The following is a 14,009-nucleotide window of genomic DNA, read 5'->3' on the forward strand; positions in this document are numbered from 1 at the left end:
TAATTGTTCAGGACAAACAAGGGACTCAAATACTTTTTTTAATATATTCAACTATTATTTTCTCTTGTGGACTGTAAACGTCTTATGTAAAATATCTTATTTAGGCCAGTAGTAAATAAAAATAACATGCATTTTGTATGATCCCTCTTATTTTGGTAAAATAATTAACATTTTGCACATTCTGTAAAAATATAAAAATAAATCATTTGAAAGATAATTGTATGAAAATGTGTTTTATTACTAAAAACTAAGAGTATAATAGTCATCTGATCACTGAATTGACATCGACCTGACAAAAGGATCAAGAATATGTACAACTGACAATAATCGCCAAACTGTGGTTAAAAACTGGAAAGTCTTTCTTGGACTCTGATTTGGCCCATATACAGTAGTTTCAGCAAAACATTTCTGTAGTTCACACTGTTGCAAGTAATTTACATTTACTGTACATGAGGGTTGACATGGTTGTATAATTGTCCTTCATTTCAGTCATCATATGTGTCCTGTGTTGCTCCATCCCAGTTTAACAGCGGTCTTCGTTCTGGGGGGACAGACGGCTCGATCCGCTGCCACCGACTGGGCGGCCAGATGATGTGAGACGCCCGACCATGAACAAGACCGAGAGAAACCTGTAGAGATCAGAATCATCAAGCCTCTGCTTATAAACTACCATGAAAAGCTCTATAAAGTCAAACAAAATGGTTCGTTTCTTAAGGAGAAAGTAGCTTTTGATAGACTGTCGTTTAACAAAGAGAAACTGGAACAAGAATTACATGCTTTTCTCATCTAGTGAATACAAAGCAATATATCTCCAGCTAGAAGAGAAAAGCACCTCATTGCTTTTTATAGCCAGAAGGACATGGGAGAGAATCCAACAAGCACCCAAAAACCTTGATTTGGAGGGTACTGTAAATACCTGTGGGGTTTGGAGAGACTTGAAGGAGTGATACAGTAATGTACTCACCTGCAGAGGATGATATAGACTTACACAAATCTTCGGGTTTAACAGCAAGACAAGTCCACAGTATAAGTCTGAAATACTATAGAGAAGCTCTGAGAGTAACCTTACTGGGTCCAGAATCACTGATACACTATTATCATTTTTGTAAAAAAAAAAAAAAAAAAAAAAAAAAAAAATTATATATATATATATATATATATATATACAGTTTAATTAAGTTTTAGTTGATTTAGTTTTAGTTAAATATCAACTTAAGAAATGAGAATATCTGAACAAAAAATCATAAATGATAATAAAAAATAAAAAAGCAATTAAGGGCCAAGCACAACAGAGGTAAAATGAAGAGCTAAAGAGCTGTTTTTAATTACTCAGTAAAGAACAGGGTCTTGTTCCTAAAGAGCTACCTTCCTGCAGACTTAAGTTCTGCTTTAACACACCTGTCTGTAATTAAGTAGCCCTAAACACCTTAATTAGCCAGGTGCGTTGGATTAGGGTTGAAGCTGAACTCAGTATGGTAGCTCTCCAGAAGCAGGGTTGGAGACCCCTGTTAAAGAAATTTTTTGAAATAGAATTTTACTTATTTACTTACTTATTTTGGTCAAACTGGTCAGAAGTTACAAGCAGAAATGTAATTGTTTTTAATATCTTTTGACCAGTAGGTGGCGTTGTACCAAAACTACTCATTCGCCCTCAGGTCATGCTGATTGTAACACATACCAAGTATGGTCAGAATCCGCTAAAGCATTACAATTTTGCACAAACAGACTTTAAGAAACGGTTTGGTATATCAAAAAGCTTTTCACAACTTTTGGCCAGAATGCTCTTAAGATGATCTGAGCCAATTTAGGTGAAAATATGACGAACTGTCTAGGACGAGTTTGAAAAAGTAAATTCTTATGATTTTAAAATAGCGAAAAATCTTGACCGTAGAAATTTTAATTTTGGTATGCATTCGACTCTGTATGGGCCAAGGAATGAGAGAAAAAAAACTATTTTACTTTTAGACTTTATGGTTCAAGTTATTAGCACAAACATAAGTTTCTGGCCTGTTGGTGGCGCTAGACAGTTTGAGTTAGAGACTCCACATTTGCTGTGGTTAATGATGAGAATGTCCTCTACACGTGTGTCAAATTTCATAACTTCCCTGCAAATGATTCTATAAAATTCATAAGATTCACAGTAATACGTCAAAGCGTTTGAAATATATGGTATTACTAATATTTGAAATGGCTGACATAGGAAAACTTGGTATCGTCTGATTCGATATGCCGCTCCAAATTGTATGAGATCACTCTTATGATTTTTGGTCAAACTGGTCAGAAATTGTAAACAAAAATGTCAATTTCTTATATCTTTTGACCAGTAGCTGTCAAACTACTAATGTGCTTTCAGGTCATGCTTGGTATAACACATACCAAGTTTGTTCTGAATCCGCTAAAGCGTTGCGAAGTTACAGCCTCATGTCCATTTTTGAGCAAATTCCATCAAATTTGTTAACGCACTTGATGAAAACGGTTAGGTATATCAAAAAACTTTTGGTAACTTTTGGCCAGAATGCTCTGAGAATGATCTGAGCCAATTTTGGTGAAGGATGAGTTCGAAAAAGTCGATTTTTCAGACAATTCAAAATTGCAAAACAGCTTGACAGTAGAAATGTGAATCTTGTTATGTATTTGACTCGGTATGTATTTTCCTCAAAATTAATTGAAAAGTAATTTTTCTTTGAGACCTTAAGGTTCAAAAGTTATAGCAGAAATATAAGTGCAAATTTGGCCTGTAGGTGGTGCTAGAGGGTTTGAGTTAGAGACTCCAAATTTGCTATGGTTAATATTGAGACTGTCCTCTATCTGTGTGCCAAACTTTCCCACAAGTGGTTGTATTGGCTGCCATAGACTCCCAGTGGGAGAAGAAGAAGATACAGAAACAATAGTTGCCTAAGCCAGTGGTTCTCAATCCTGGTCCTGGGGGACCCCTGCTCTGCACATTTTGCATGTCTCCCTTATTTAACACACCTGATTGAGATCATCAGCTCATTAGGACAGAGATCCATGAACTGAACCAACAAGCTGAAGACCTCAATCAGGTGTGTTAAATAAGAGAGACATGCAAAATGTGCAGAGCAGGGGTCCTCCAGGACTAGGATTGAGAACCACTGGCCTAAGCACCTTCAACGCTTGACCAGTGATGAAGATTCTTTAAGGTTAGTTCACCTAAAATGTTGTTGATTTTGACCAAAAGAAGGTTTTTGTCCATACAGTGAAAGTCAATGGGATTCAAAACAAGACATTTTATAATTTTGTCCTACAGGTTCAATGATAACAGAATTTTCATTTTTGGCTGAGCTATCTCTTTAAGCCCACAAATTGGATGTCTGAGTCGAATCGGTGTGACATTTTGCAGTGTTTTGTGGGCAAAATAAACACACGGTCTCAGACAGTCAGGATTTTGTGACCTGACTTTCAATCAGCGCTTTGTGAAATGCTGGAGTCATATCAGAATCCAAATATTTCGAACAACAACATCAGAAGCCTTTGCAGCATTAAATATCAAAATATCTAAATTCTCAGTAAGATTTAAATGTTGCCTTGAAAAGGACATTAAGCAAAAAAAAGACATTTTTTTTCTTTCATACACGCACCTAAACACACATCTTGCTGCATAATACATCAAGTCAAGGTAACGGTGCAGTCTGTACTGACAAAAGTGAAAGCAATTGCCTGAAACATCCAGCGAGAATATTTGCTTAGTGATATATGACCTGATGGTTTTTCGCCAAATATATCTCACACCCCTCCCTTGTATATTCCAGCCTGGTCTCTGTGGAAAACCAAAAGCATTTTGGGTAATGGATGTGAAACAATAATAAAAGAGACCTAGGAAGTATGTGGTTCAGTGAGAAACATATTCATTTGCTTTCTGACAAGAAACATCATTAAAAATCCACCTGGGGACAAACTCAAAAACCTCAGCCGGTGCAAAACCATCGGAACCGAAGGAACGCAACGCAATCGTGCCGAGTCAGTGACTAAATGGACAGGCCGATTTGTTTTCCTTTCTTTCTCAGTCCAAGTAAGCAAATCCCAACGTTTAAAAAAACATTTCAAGGACAAATCTGAGCTATGGATCTTGACGTATTGCGAAGGATTGTAGCAAGTCATGTCACAGTCTGAGTTGAGATGGGAGAAAGAATCACTGCTCTGTTTAATAATGTATCTGAGGAGCCATGCAGCAAAGAAGCTTCTTCAAGGAACCAATAATACCTCAATCTCTATACATTACAGGCAGGGGGCATTCAAGCACATCAAGGCTGTTAACAAAGTCCCCAGAAAGCGGCAATCTTTGCCGGTGTTTGTTGAATTTTTTATAACCCCATCTATTTGTGGCTAAATCTGCCTACGGTGGTGACTTCCAGAAAACATCCTTTAAAACTGCAGCCTGAAAAACAGTTTCCATCGGTCACCTGTGGGATCAGACAAATGTATAGCATCTAGGGACGTGCCTGAGAAAATGACTAGCTGAATACTTGTTTTGTACTGTTGACTGGTAATATGCTATTTTATTTTGAAAATGAAAATATGTGCCAAAATTATTTTTATTTTGCATTTTTACCTGCTATAGTTGACAATTAAATCTAATTAAATCAAACTTTTTTTATGTATGTTATTTACACTACCAATCAAAAGTTTGGGGTAAAAAAACTGTAAAATTGTGAAATATTATTCCAATTTAAAATACCTGTTTTCTATTGAATATATTTAACATTTTCATTTATTTCTGCGATGGTAAAGCTGAATTTTCAAAAGCCAATACTCCAGTCTTCAGTATCACATGATCCTGCTTCATACTGCTTTTGTGTAAACCATGATACTTTGTTTTTTAGCATTCTTTAATATATTATTTAAGAAATGTAAATCCTTTGTAACATTATACATGTCTTTACTATCACTTTTGTTCAATTTAGTGCTGAAAAGTTAATTAATAATAATGTCTTTAAAAAAATCTTATTAATGCAAAATTTTTAAATGGTATGTGTTTAGAAAACATTAATTACATTTATAATTGTATTAATATTTGATAATATATATGTTATTTTTAAATCTTGATGTTATCTTCATGTTATCTGTATGGAAGCCTGTTTCTAACACTGATTTACAAAAAAAAAAAAAAGGTAATCGTGACCTTTTATCTCACAATTCTGACTTTTTTTCTCAGAACTGGATTATATAAACTCGCAATTGTGATATATAAAGTCAGAATTGTGAATATAAACTTGAAATTCTAAGAAAAAAAGGTCACAATTCCGAGATACAAACTAACAATTCTGAGAAAAAAAGTCACAATTGCAAGAAAAAACTTGGAATTCTGAGATAAAAAGTCAGAATTGTGTGTTTATAATGTTTAGTCGCAATTCTGTCTTCAGAACACACAATTGTGGGACGTAACTTATGTCTGAGATATAAACTCGCAATTCAGAGAAAAAAAGTCACAATTGCAAGAAGAAAAAAACAGAATTCTAAGAAAAAAAAGTAGGAATTGTAAGTTTATATCTCGCAATTCTGAGAAAAAAGTCAACTGCGTGATATAAACTTGCAGTTCATAGAAAAAAGAGACACAAATGTAAGATATAAACTCGCAATTCTGAGAAAAAACTCACAATTCCGAGGTATAAACTAATAATTCTGGAAAAAAAAGTCACAATTGCAAGAAAAAAAAAAAAAACAGAATTCTAAGAAAAAAAGTTGGAATTGTACGTTTATATCTCACAATTCTGAGAAAAAAAGTCAACTGCGAGACAAAATCACAATTCTAAGAAAGAAGTCACAATTGTGAGATATAAACTCAGAATTCTGAGAAAAAAGTCACAATTGTGAGATATAAACTCAGAATTCTGAGAAAAAAGTCACAATTGCAAGAAACAAAGTCAAAATAACAAGACACAATTTTGAGTTTATTGAGTTTATATCACACAATTCTGAGAAAATTCTGAGAAAAGTCAGAATTGCAAGTTTGTATCACAATTCTGAGAAAAAAAGCCAGAATTGTGAGATATAAACTTGCAATTCTGAGAAAAAAGACACAATTGCAAGAAAAAACTTGGAATTCTGAGATTTCTCTGAATTGCAAGTTTATATCTCACAATTGTGACTTTTTTCTTAGAATTGCAAGCTTATATCTCGCAGTTTACTTTTTTCCTCAGAATTGCGAGTTTATATCTCTTATAAGTCACAATTCTGAGATATAAACTAATATTTCTGAGAAAAGTCACAATTACAAGAAAAAAACCTGAATTCTGTGAAAAAAAGTGACTTTCTGACTTTAGAACACAATTGTGAGATATAAACTCGCAATTCTGAGAAAAAGTCAATTGCGAGATATAAACTCGCAATTCTAAGAAAAAAGTCACAAATTGTGAGATATAAACTTGCAGTTCTAAGAAAAAAAGTAAATTGTGAGATACAAACTTCCAATTCTGAGAAAAAAGTCACAGTTGCATGTTATAAACTTCCAATTCTGAGAAAAAGTCACAATTGCGAGAAATAAAGTCTCAATTCTGAGAAAAAGTCAATTGCAAAATATAAACTCGCAATTCTAAGAAAAAAAGTCACAAATTGTGAGATATAAATTTGCAGTTCTAAGAAAAAGTCAATTGCGAGACACAAACTGACAATTCTGAGAAAAAAGTCACAATTGTGAGATATAAACTTGCAATTCTGAAAAAAAAAAATCACAATTGTGAGATATAAATTCGCAATTCTAAGAAAAAAAGTCACAAATTGTGAGATATAAACTTGCAGTTCTAAGAAAAAAAGTAAATTGTGAGATACAAACTTCCAATTCTGAGAAAAAAAAAGTTCAAAACTGCGAGAAATAAACTTAAAATTCTAAGAAAAAAGTCACAAATTGTGAGATATAAACTCGCAATTCTAGCAAAAAAAGTCACAACTGCGAGAAATAAACAATTCTAAGAAAAAAGTCACAAATTGTGAGATATAAACTTGCAATTCTAGCAAAAAAAGTCACAATTTCAAGAAACGAAGTCAGAATTGCAAAACACAATTGTGAGTTTATATCACACAATTCTGAGAAAAATCAGAATTGCAAGTTTGTATCACAATTCTGAGAAAAATTGTGAGATAAATAGTCGCAATAACTTTTTTTTTTTTATTCAGTGGTGGAAACAGGCTTCCATATCAAAGTCGTATTGGTAATGTAACTGAATTTAAAAAGTCTATACATTTAAAGTAGTAATAGTTTAAATTTAAATTTTGTAAATTTAAATTTCTGAGTAATCAAGTTTTTAACAGTTTTTTTTTTAATATTTAAAAATTTTCTCTAAATGCCCATATAAAATGCACAAAAATGTACAAAATTAAATCATCTATTGTGTTCAAAATGTTTAAAATATTAAAAATGTCTGAACACATTTTCTTTTAAATAAATAAATTGAAGAGAATATGAGTGATGCCTGAGTGGCATGATTCTAGAGTGCTGTTGGTGGTCGCCAGGATGTTGCTATGCTAAAGTTGCTAAAGTGTTGTTAGTTCATTCATAAGGCTGGCCACAAACTTTTTTTTAGGAAAAGCTTTTCAGCCTAATTTTAAACGCAATTTGGGGGCATGGCCAGATTAAAGGCTTAGTGTAAATGATTGTGTGGTGTCATTACAATTATTTAACTACTCCTAATCAAGACAGAGCATCCCCAAACGTAAATCGTAAATATCTAACATGTTTATAGCTGAAACTTGACAGCCACAAACATGTCACGAAAGCAGAGTATTAGGAAATAACATCACCCATATTATTTTTTTCTATTTAGTTTTCCGCTGTAAAACAGCCAGCCAGCTGACAACATCGATTGTCCTCCATGTGTTTTCTTCTCTAGTCACGTTTGATCTTGCGAGTCACCTATAATCAACAAGTGTGTGGTCTCACAATCTGGCCGAATCATCTATTATAAGGTTGAAAATCATTTAAAACTGTCTTCATGTCTGTGGTCTCCCAAGATTCGTCTCACTGTATGTAAGTGTATGTCTAATATTGTTATTAGCAAGGACCAAATAATTGATTACCGGTCCAAATGTGTTGCTGTCGAAACTGTGTCCGTGATGGTCGCCCTCGATCCACAGATGGCCATCTGGAACTCTTACATAGCGGTTTTTATATCCCAGCGTTCTGATAATAGAAAAAAAAAAATGATGCGTTAACACAAGTAATAGATTCTGATTGCTTTTAAAACAGGAAAACACCAGGCTATTTTTCATTTTCCGTTGTTTATGTTACAGTCGGCCAGCTACATGTATCCAGCAATCCTGCATTTGGCTCTTGGCCCGCTCTCTGAATCTAAGATCAATAATTAATGTTCGCACAGCTGCTGCAGTCTTTGTTTTATATTTAAGATGACTTTCTGACATAGCAATAGCTCATATCCATTGCAGGCGGCGTTGTGAGCACTCTAGAGCCAGAGCGTGAAGGAAATTTCAGATTTTTAATGCTAGTTTTTCTTCATCAGCCATCACAGAACAAAATTAACTTCCTCTTCATATGAATCATCTGGAAATCAAACTCTTAAACTCAAGGCCTGGGATTTCCTCAACCGAATCCCAAGATCACCTTGAGATCTAATGTTTTTTGGCCGTGAACGGTTTGATGAGACATTAATGTTTAATGACACTTCCGGCTAAATGGTGCATTTGTGCGATACAAGCATTTAAAGAGGACCGAGCCTGAATTGGCGTGTTTAATAAGCTCAAATAGATCCTCCTAGCGTTTGTCTGCTCCTACAAAGGCCTTTTAGTCTGAGTAAACACGTTTTAGTGGCAACGAAACATTTTATGCCATCAGAATCAATCATTAAAAGGTGATTTCTAACTCAATAATCAACCATTTTCGGGCAAACTTACTTGATGAAGTCACCTTCGATCCCAATGACCCGTTTGATGATCTTCTGCTGAGGGTCCTTCGGGCTCCTGCAGAAGGAGTGAACAGATATGAGATGGTACGACTACAACATTTGCATACTGATGACAGAACTGTTCCTGGTTTATTTGAGGATGCTGCTGAGCTCAGTGGATTATGGGGCATTAGGGACAGTTTTCAGAGACCAGATGGGTCTTATCTGCTGGAGTAAGTCAAGAAAAGACTCTATGAAATGTCAAAACTCTTGATTTTCGGGCGCAATATTATTAGATCGTTTTTCACTTGATTCAGTTATCGTACTCATTTGGGACAATGCCTTGAGTGTTAAATGTAGGAAAAGAATAATGTTTCTTAAATATTACACATTTACTTGTCTATGAATTTTGGCTGTTTTTGTAACAAAAGACTGTTTCTGCCACTTTATCACTCAAAACCGCAACTTTATTTCATATATTTTCAAATTCATATATCACAATGTGACTTTACATCTAGCAAATTTATGTTCTGTAATTGCAATTTTATATCTCATAGTGTGTGTTTTTTTTACAATGTGGTTTAATATTATTTTATTATTTATTATATTTCCAAAAGTGACTTTATATATATATATTTTATGAGCTATAAGTCACTAAATAAAGATTTTTCAAAATCAGTGTTGACTAACATAAAAAAGCGACATAAATATAATAAATAAATAATAAACAGAAATGGAAATGGAAATGGAAAAATGCCAAGAGTATATAACAACATTACTAAAATGAAAATTAAAAATATTTAAAAAAAAATTAAAACTAATTAAAAATATTAGATGAAAAGTACACTATTTGACAAAAACAAATAGAAGAAATCTGGTTTGAAAATTAGAAATATTGTCTTGGCTACTAAATGAATTAAAATAGAGTTAAAGTCCCCCTGAAATCAAAATGAAAGTTTTTGGGCTTTTAGTATGAATATATTAGCCTTAAGATTATCTATAAGCTAGTGTGCTGCAAAACAATGACAAAATTCGCGTTTACAAGATATGGGCATTCAAAACTTACAGTCTCGTCACTTCCGCCAATATGAATCAACGATTTGGATGATATCACCGTGCACTTCAGTTTCTCATCAAACGTTCTGTCCAATCAAATGCTCTCTAGAGTCCGTAGTGTCCCGCCCCCTACACAGAGACGCAATACACGGAGCAGATCATATGCGCTCATATGTGCGATCGGCATGTATTAAACTACACAGCCTCAGCATGATTATGATCACTATTTTGTTTTAGAAAGAGTTTCATATTGAATCTGTGCGGTAATTTATTAGTCTTTGGCTGTCATAAGCTTACAAATGCAGCTTTACCGAGCTCAACGGCTCTTGCCCGAGCAGATATTAATGAAACGCTATTGGCTCTTCAAAATAAGTGGGCGGGGCTGGGCGATATGTTTTTGTTTCAGTTAAAAGTATGTCACCACATAGAATAACGCTGCGTGTTTCAAGGCACTTCAGTGGACCTTTAAAGTTAAGATAATAACAATATTAAACTGAAATAAAAATAAAGCTGAATAGAAATAGAAATGGGTAAACATGGCAAAAGTACATAAGAAAATTACTAACATGAAAATCGAAAATATATTAAAAAATAATAATTCAAAATGTCAGATGAAAACAATATTATTAGACAAAAACATTGAAGAAATCTTGTTTGAAAATGAGAAATATTGTCTTGACAACTAAATGAAATAAAATAGAGTTAAAGTTAAGATAATACAAATACTAAAACTGAAATAAAAATAAAGTTAAATAGAAATAGAAATGGAAAAATGGCAAAAGTACATAAAATTACTAGAATGAAAATATAAAAAAAATAAAAATTAATTCAAAATATTAGTTGAACATCAGATTATTAGACAAAAAATGAGAGGAAATCTTTTTTAAATTTAAAAAAATTTGTCTTAGCAACTAACTGAAATAAAATAGAATTAAAGGTTAACATAATACTACTAAAATAACTAGTTACTAAAATGAAAATTGAAAATATAAAAACTAATTCAAAATATTAGACGAAAAACACTATTAGACAAAAAATTAGAAGAAAACTGAGTAAACACTGAGTTTGAAACTGAAAAATATTGTCTTGGCAACTAACTGAAATAAAATAGAGTTAAATTTAGGATAAAACTTAATACTAAAATAAATGAACAGAAATAATAAAAACATTTTAAAAAATACTAAAATGAAAACTGAAAATATAAAAAAAACTAATTAAAAATATTAATAAATACTACAAGAGTATATAAATAATACTAAAATAACACTGTTCAAAACTATACGATATTATAGATCTATACAATCTATACAATGCTAATTTTCAAACATAATAATCATTATGATAAATGGCACAAAGTGCAATTTATTGCAAAAAATATCATTCATTTTTCATGACTCTTTGTCGAATTACAATTATTTACATGGATTTCCAGTACCCTAATACCCAGACTGATCCCTCATAGCTTTTATTTTGAGGTCAGGTCTCTGTAAGTGCTACATTTGTAGTGTTTGAAGTATTTGTTCCATCAGTTTTGACCTGATCCCCCACATCATTACCCACAATGACCCTGAGTGTGACCGAGCCACAACCTCCCTGTCTTCCAGGAGACTGCAAACGTCTCATCTCATCCACTTCTCAAACTTTCTGCCACTGGTTGTCACTCCATGCTTTATGGAATTCCATGTACAGTAATCTTTTCTGCTTGTTGCCTTTCTGCAAGACCGCTTTCTCAGCTGCAACACACCCTGTAAGGCTTCCCATAAGATGACTTCTCACGCTTGAAGTGTGTACTTGGGTGCCAAACGTCCCTCAAATACTGAGCAAGCACTTCAGTGAGAAATTGCCTACTTTCTCTTACAGTCCAAACATAATGTCTTAAAAACTTAGGCACCTAAGAACAAAATCTGTTCCTCTAGATATCCCACAAGACATCGGTAGGACATTTTGTGTCATCTTTTATTGAATAAAGTTTATCTGTATTTCTCTAATGCTTTAACAACATTACAGTTCAATGAGATCCAAAAAGTCTGAGACCACTCTTGATGCCAATTTTCTGTTTTAAAATCCCTTTATTTCAAATTAAATTTCAGTAAATTCAATGAACGCTTCACTTCAAGCTTCCTGTCAGAACCTATGCGATGTTAAATCTTCAAACAGCTCTAGCGCAGCCTCCATCCGTCATATACACACACACCTCTTCTGCAACAGCCCTGACGCTCAGCCTGATTTGTGATTTTCATTACTTCTGCAGGCCTGAATGTTGGTGGTGTTTATCTCAAGTGTTACATACGGCATGCTGGGAGAATATATTCTGATTTGTCAAGTAGGATTTTGCAGTAAATGCAAGAGCCCGGTTGAGTGTGCGTTAAGAAAGACTTATCTAAAGACTTCCAGTATTGATTATATCTCGCAAAAACGGTTGGAAAAAATGAGAAGACTCTCATTATGCAGAGCTTTCAAAAAGTGGTACTGGGTAAAACGCCTCAATGAATGTTTAAATACATTTTATATACATTTACATATATCAGGGTCAAAAATTAATGAGGGCTTGTGGCAAAAATGCCAAAATGCCAAAAAAATACCCTATAAATTCAAAACAAAGGGGCAAAAAATGCCTCTGCACAATTAAACCATGTATTATGATGTAATGTGAAAATGAATGAAAAGTGTCAATTTGCTAAATTACATTCACACTGGATCAGATTGCTTTTACATGCTGTTTTTGTGCAGTGTTGAGTCTTATAATCAATCAATGCATTTCTGTTGAATTTAGAAATGTATTGGCCAATCAGACCAATCAGAGGCGCTTAGATTAGTCAGAGCTGAAAACGCACCAATCGGAGGGGCTTAAATTAGTCAGAGCTGAAAACGCACCAATCAGGGGCGCTTAAATTAGACAGAGCTGAAAACGCACCAATCAGGGGCACTTGGATTAGTCAGTGCTGAAAACGCACCAATTGGAGGGGCTTAAATTAGTGCTGAAAACGCACCAATCGGAGGCGCTTAAATTAGTCAAAGCTGAAAATACACCAATCAGGGGCACTTGGATTAGTCAGTGCTGAAAACGCACCAATTGGAGGGGCTTAAATTAGTCAGTGCTGAAAACGCACCAATCGGAGGGGCTTAAATTAGTGCTGAAAACGCACCAATCGGAGGCGCTTAAATTAGTCAAAGCTGAAAATACACCAATCAGGGGCACTTGGATTAGTCAGTGCTGAAAACGCACCAATTGGAGGGGCTTAAATTAGTCAGTGCTGAAAACGCACCAATTGGAGTGCTTAAATTACTCAGAGCTGAAAACGCACCAATCGGGGGCACTTGGATTAGTCAGTGCTGAAAACGCACCAATCGGAGGGGCTTAAATTAGTGCTGAAAACGCACCAATCGGAGGCGCTTAAATTAGTCAAAGCTGAAAACGCACCAATCAGGGGCACTTAGATTAGTCAGTGCTGAAAACGCACCAATCGGAGGCGCTTAAATTAGTCAAAGCTGAAAACGCACCAATCAGGGGCACTTAGATTAGTCAGTGCTGAAAACGCACCAGTCGGAGGCGCTTAAATTAGTCAGAGCTGAAAACGCACCAATCAGGGGCGCTTAAATTAGACAGAGCTGAAAACACACCAATCAGGGGCACTTAGATTAGTCAGTGCTGAAAACGCACCAGTCGGAGGCGCTTAAATTAGTCAGAGCTGAAAACGCACCAATCAGGGGCGCTTAAATTAGTCAGAGCTGAAAACGCACCAATCGGGGGCACTTGGATTAGTCAGTGCTGAAAACGCACCAATTGGAGTGTCTTAAATTAGTGCTGAAAACGCACCAATTGGAGGCGCTTAAATTAGTCAGAGCTGAAAATGTACCAATCAGGGGCACTTAGATTAGTCAGTGCTGAAAATGCACCAATCGGAGGCGCTTAAATTAGTCAGAGCTGAAAACGCACCAATCGGAGGCGCTTAAATTAGACAGAGCTGAAAACGCACCAATTGGAGTGTCTTAAATTAGTGCTGAAAACGCACCAATTGGAGGCGCTTAAATTAGTCAGAGCTGAAAACGTACCAATCAGGGGCACTTAGATTAGTCAGTGATGAAAATGCACCAATCGGA

At 34.6% G+C, this 14,009-nt stretch overlaps 1 protein-coding gene across 1 annotated transcript in view; it reads right to left on the reverse strand.

Annotated features, from left to right (window-relative positions):
• Nucleotides 1-479: 479 nt before the first annotated feature.
• The window catches only part of LOC141301994 (mitochondrial inner membrane protease subunit 2), a 126,175-nt gene continuing 112,645 nt past the window's right edge, over nt 480-14,009 (reverse strand). The window contains exons 4-6 of the mRNA XM_073832192.1: nt 8,863-8,928; nt 8,032-8,134; nt 480-629 (exon numbers count right to left, since the gene is read on the reverse strand). Of these exons, the coding sequence (XP_073688293.1) occupies nt 486-629; nt 8,032-8,134; nt 8,863-8,928 (313 nt within the window). The 3' untranslated portion in view covers nt 480-485. The remainder of the gene's footprint in view (nt 630-8,031; nt 8,135-8,862; nt 8,929-14,009) is intronic.

This window comes from Garra rufa, chromosome 25 (assembly GCF_049309525.1).
Source record: "Garra rufa chromosome 25, GarRuf1.0, whole genome shotgun sequence".
Classification (NCBI taxonomy): Eukaryota; Metazoa; Chordata; class Actinopteri; order Cypriniformes; family Cyprinidae; genus Garra; species Garra rufa.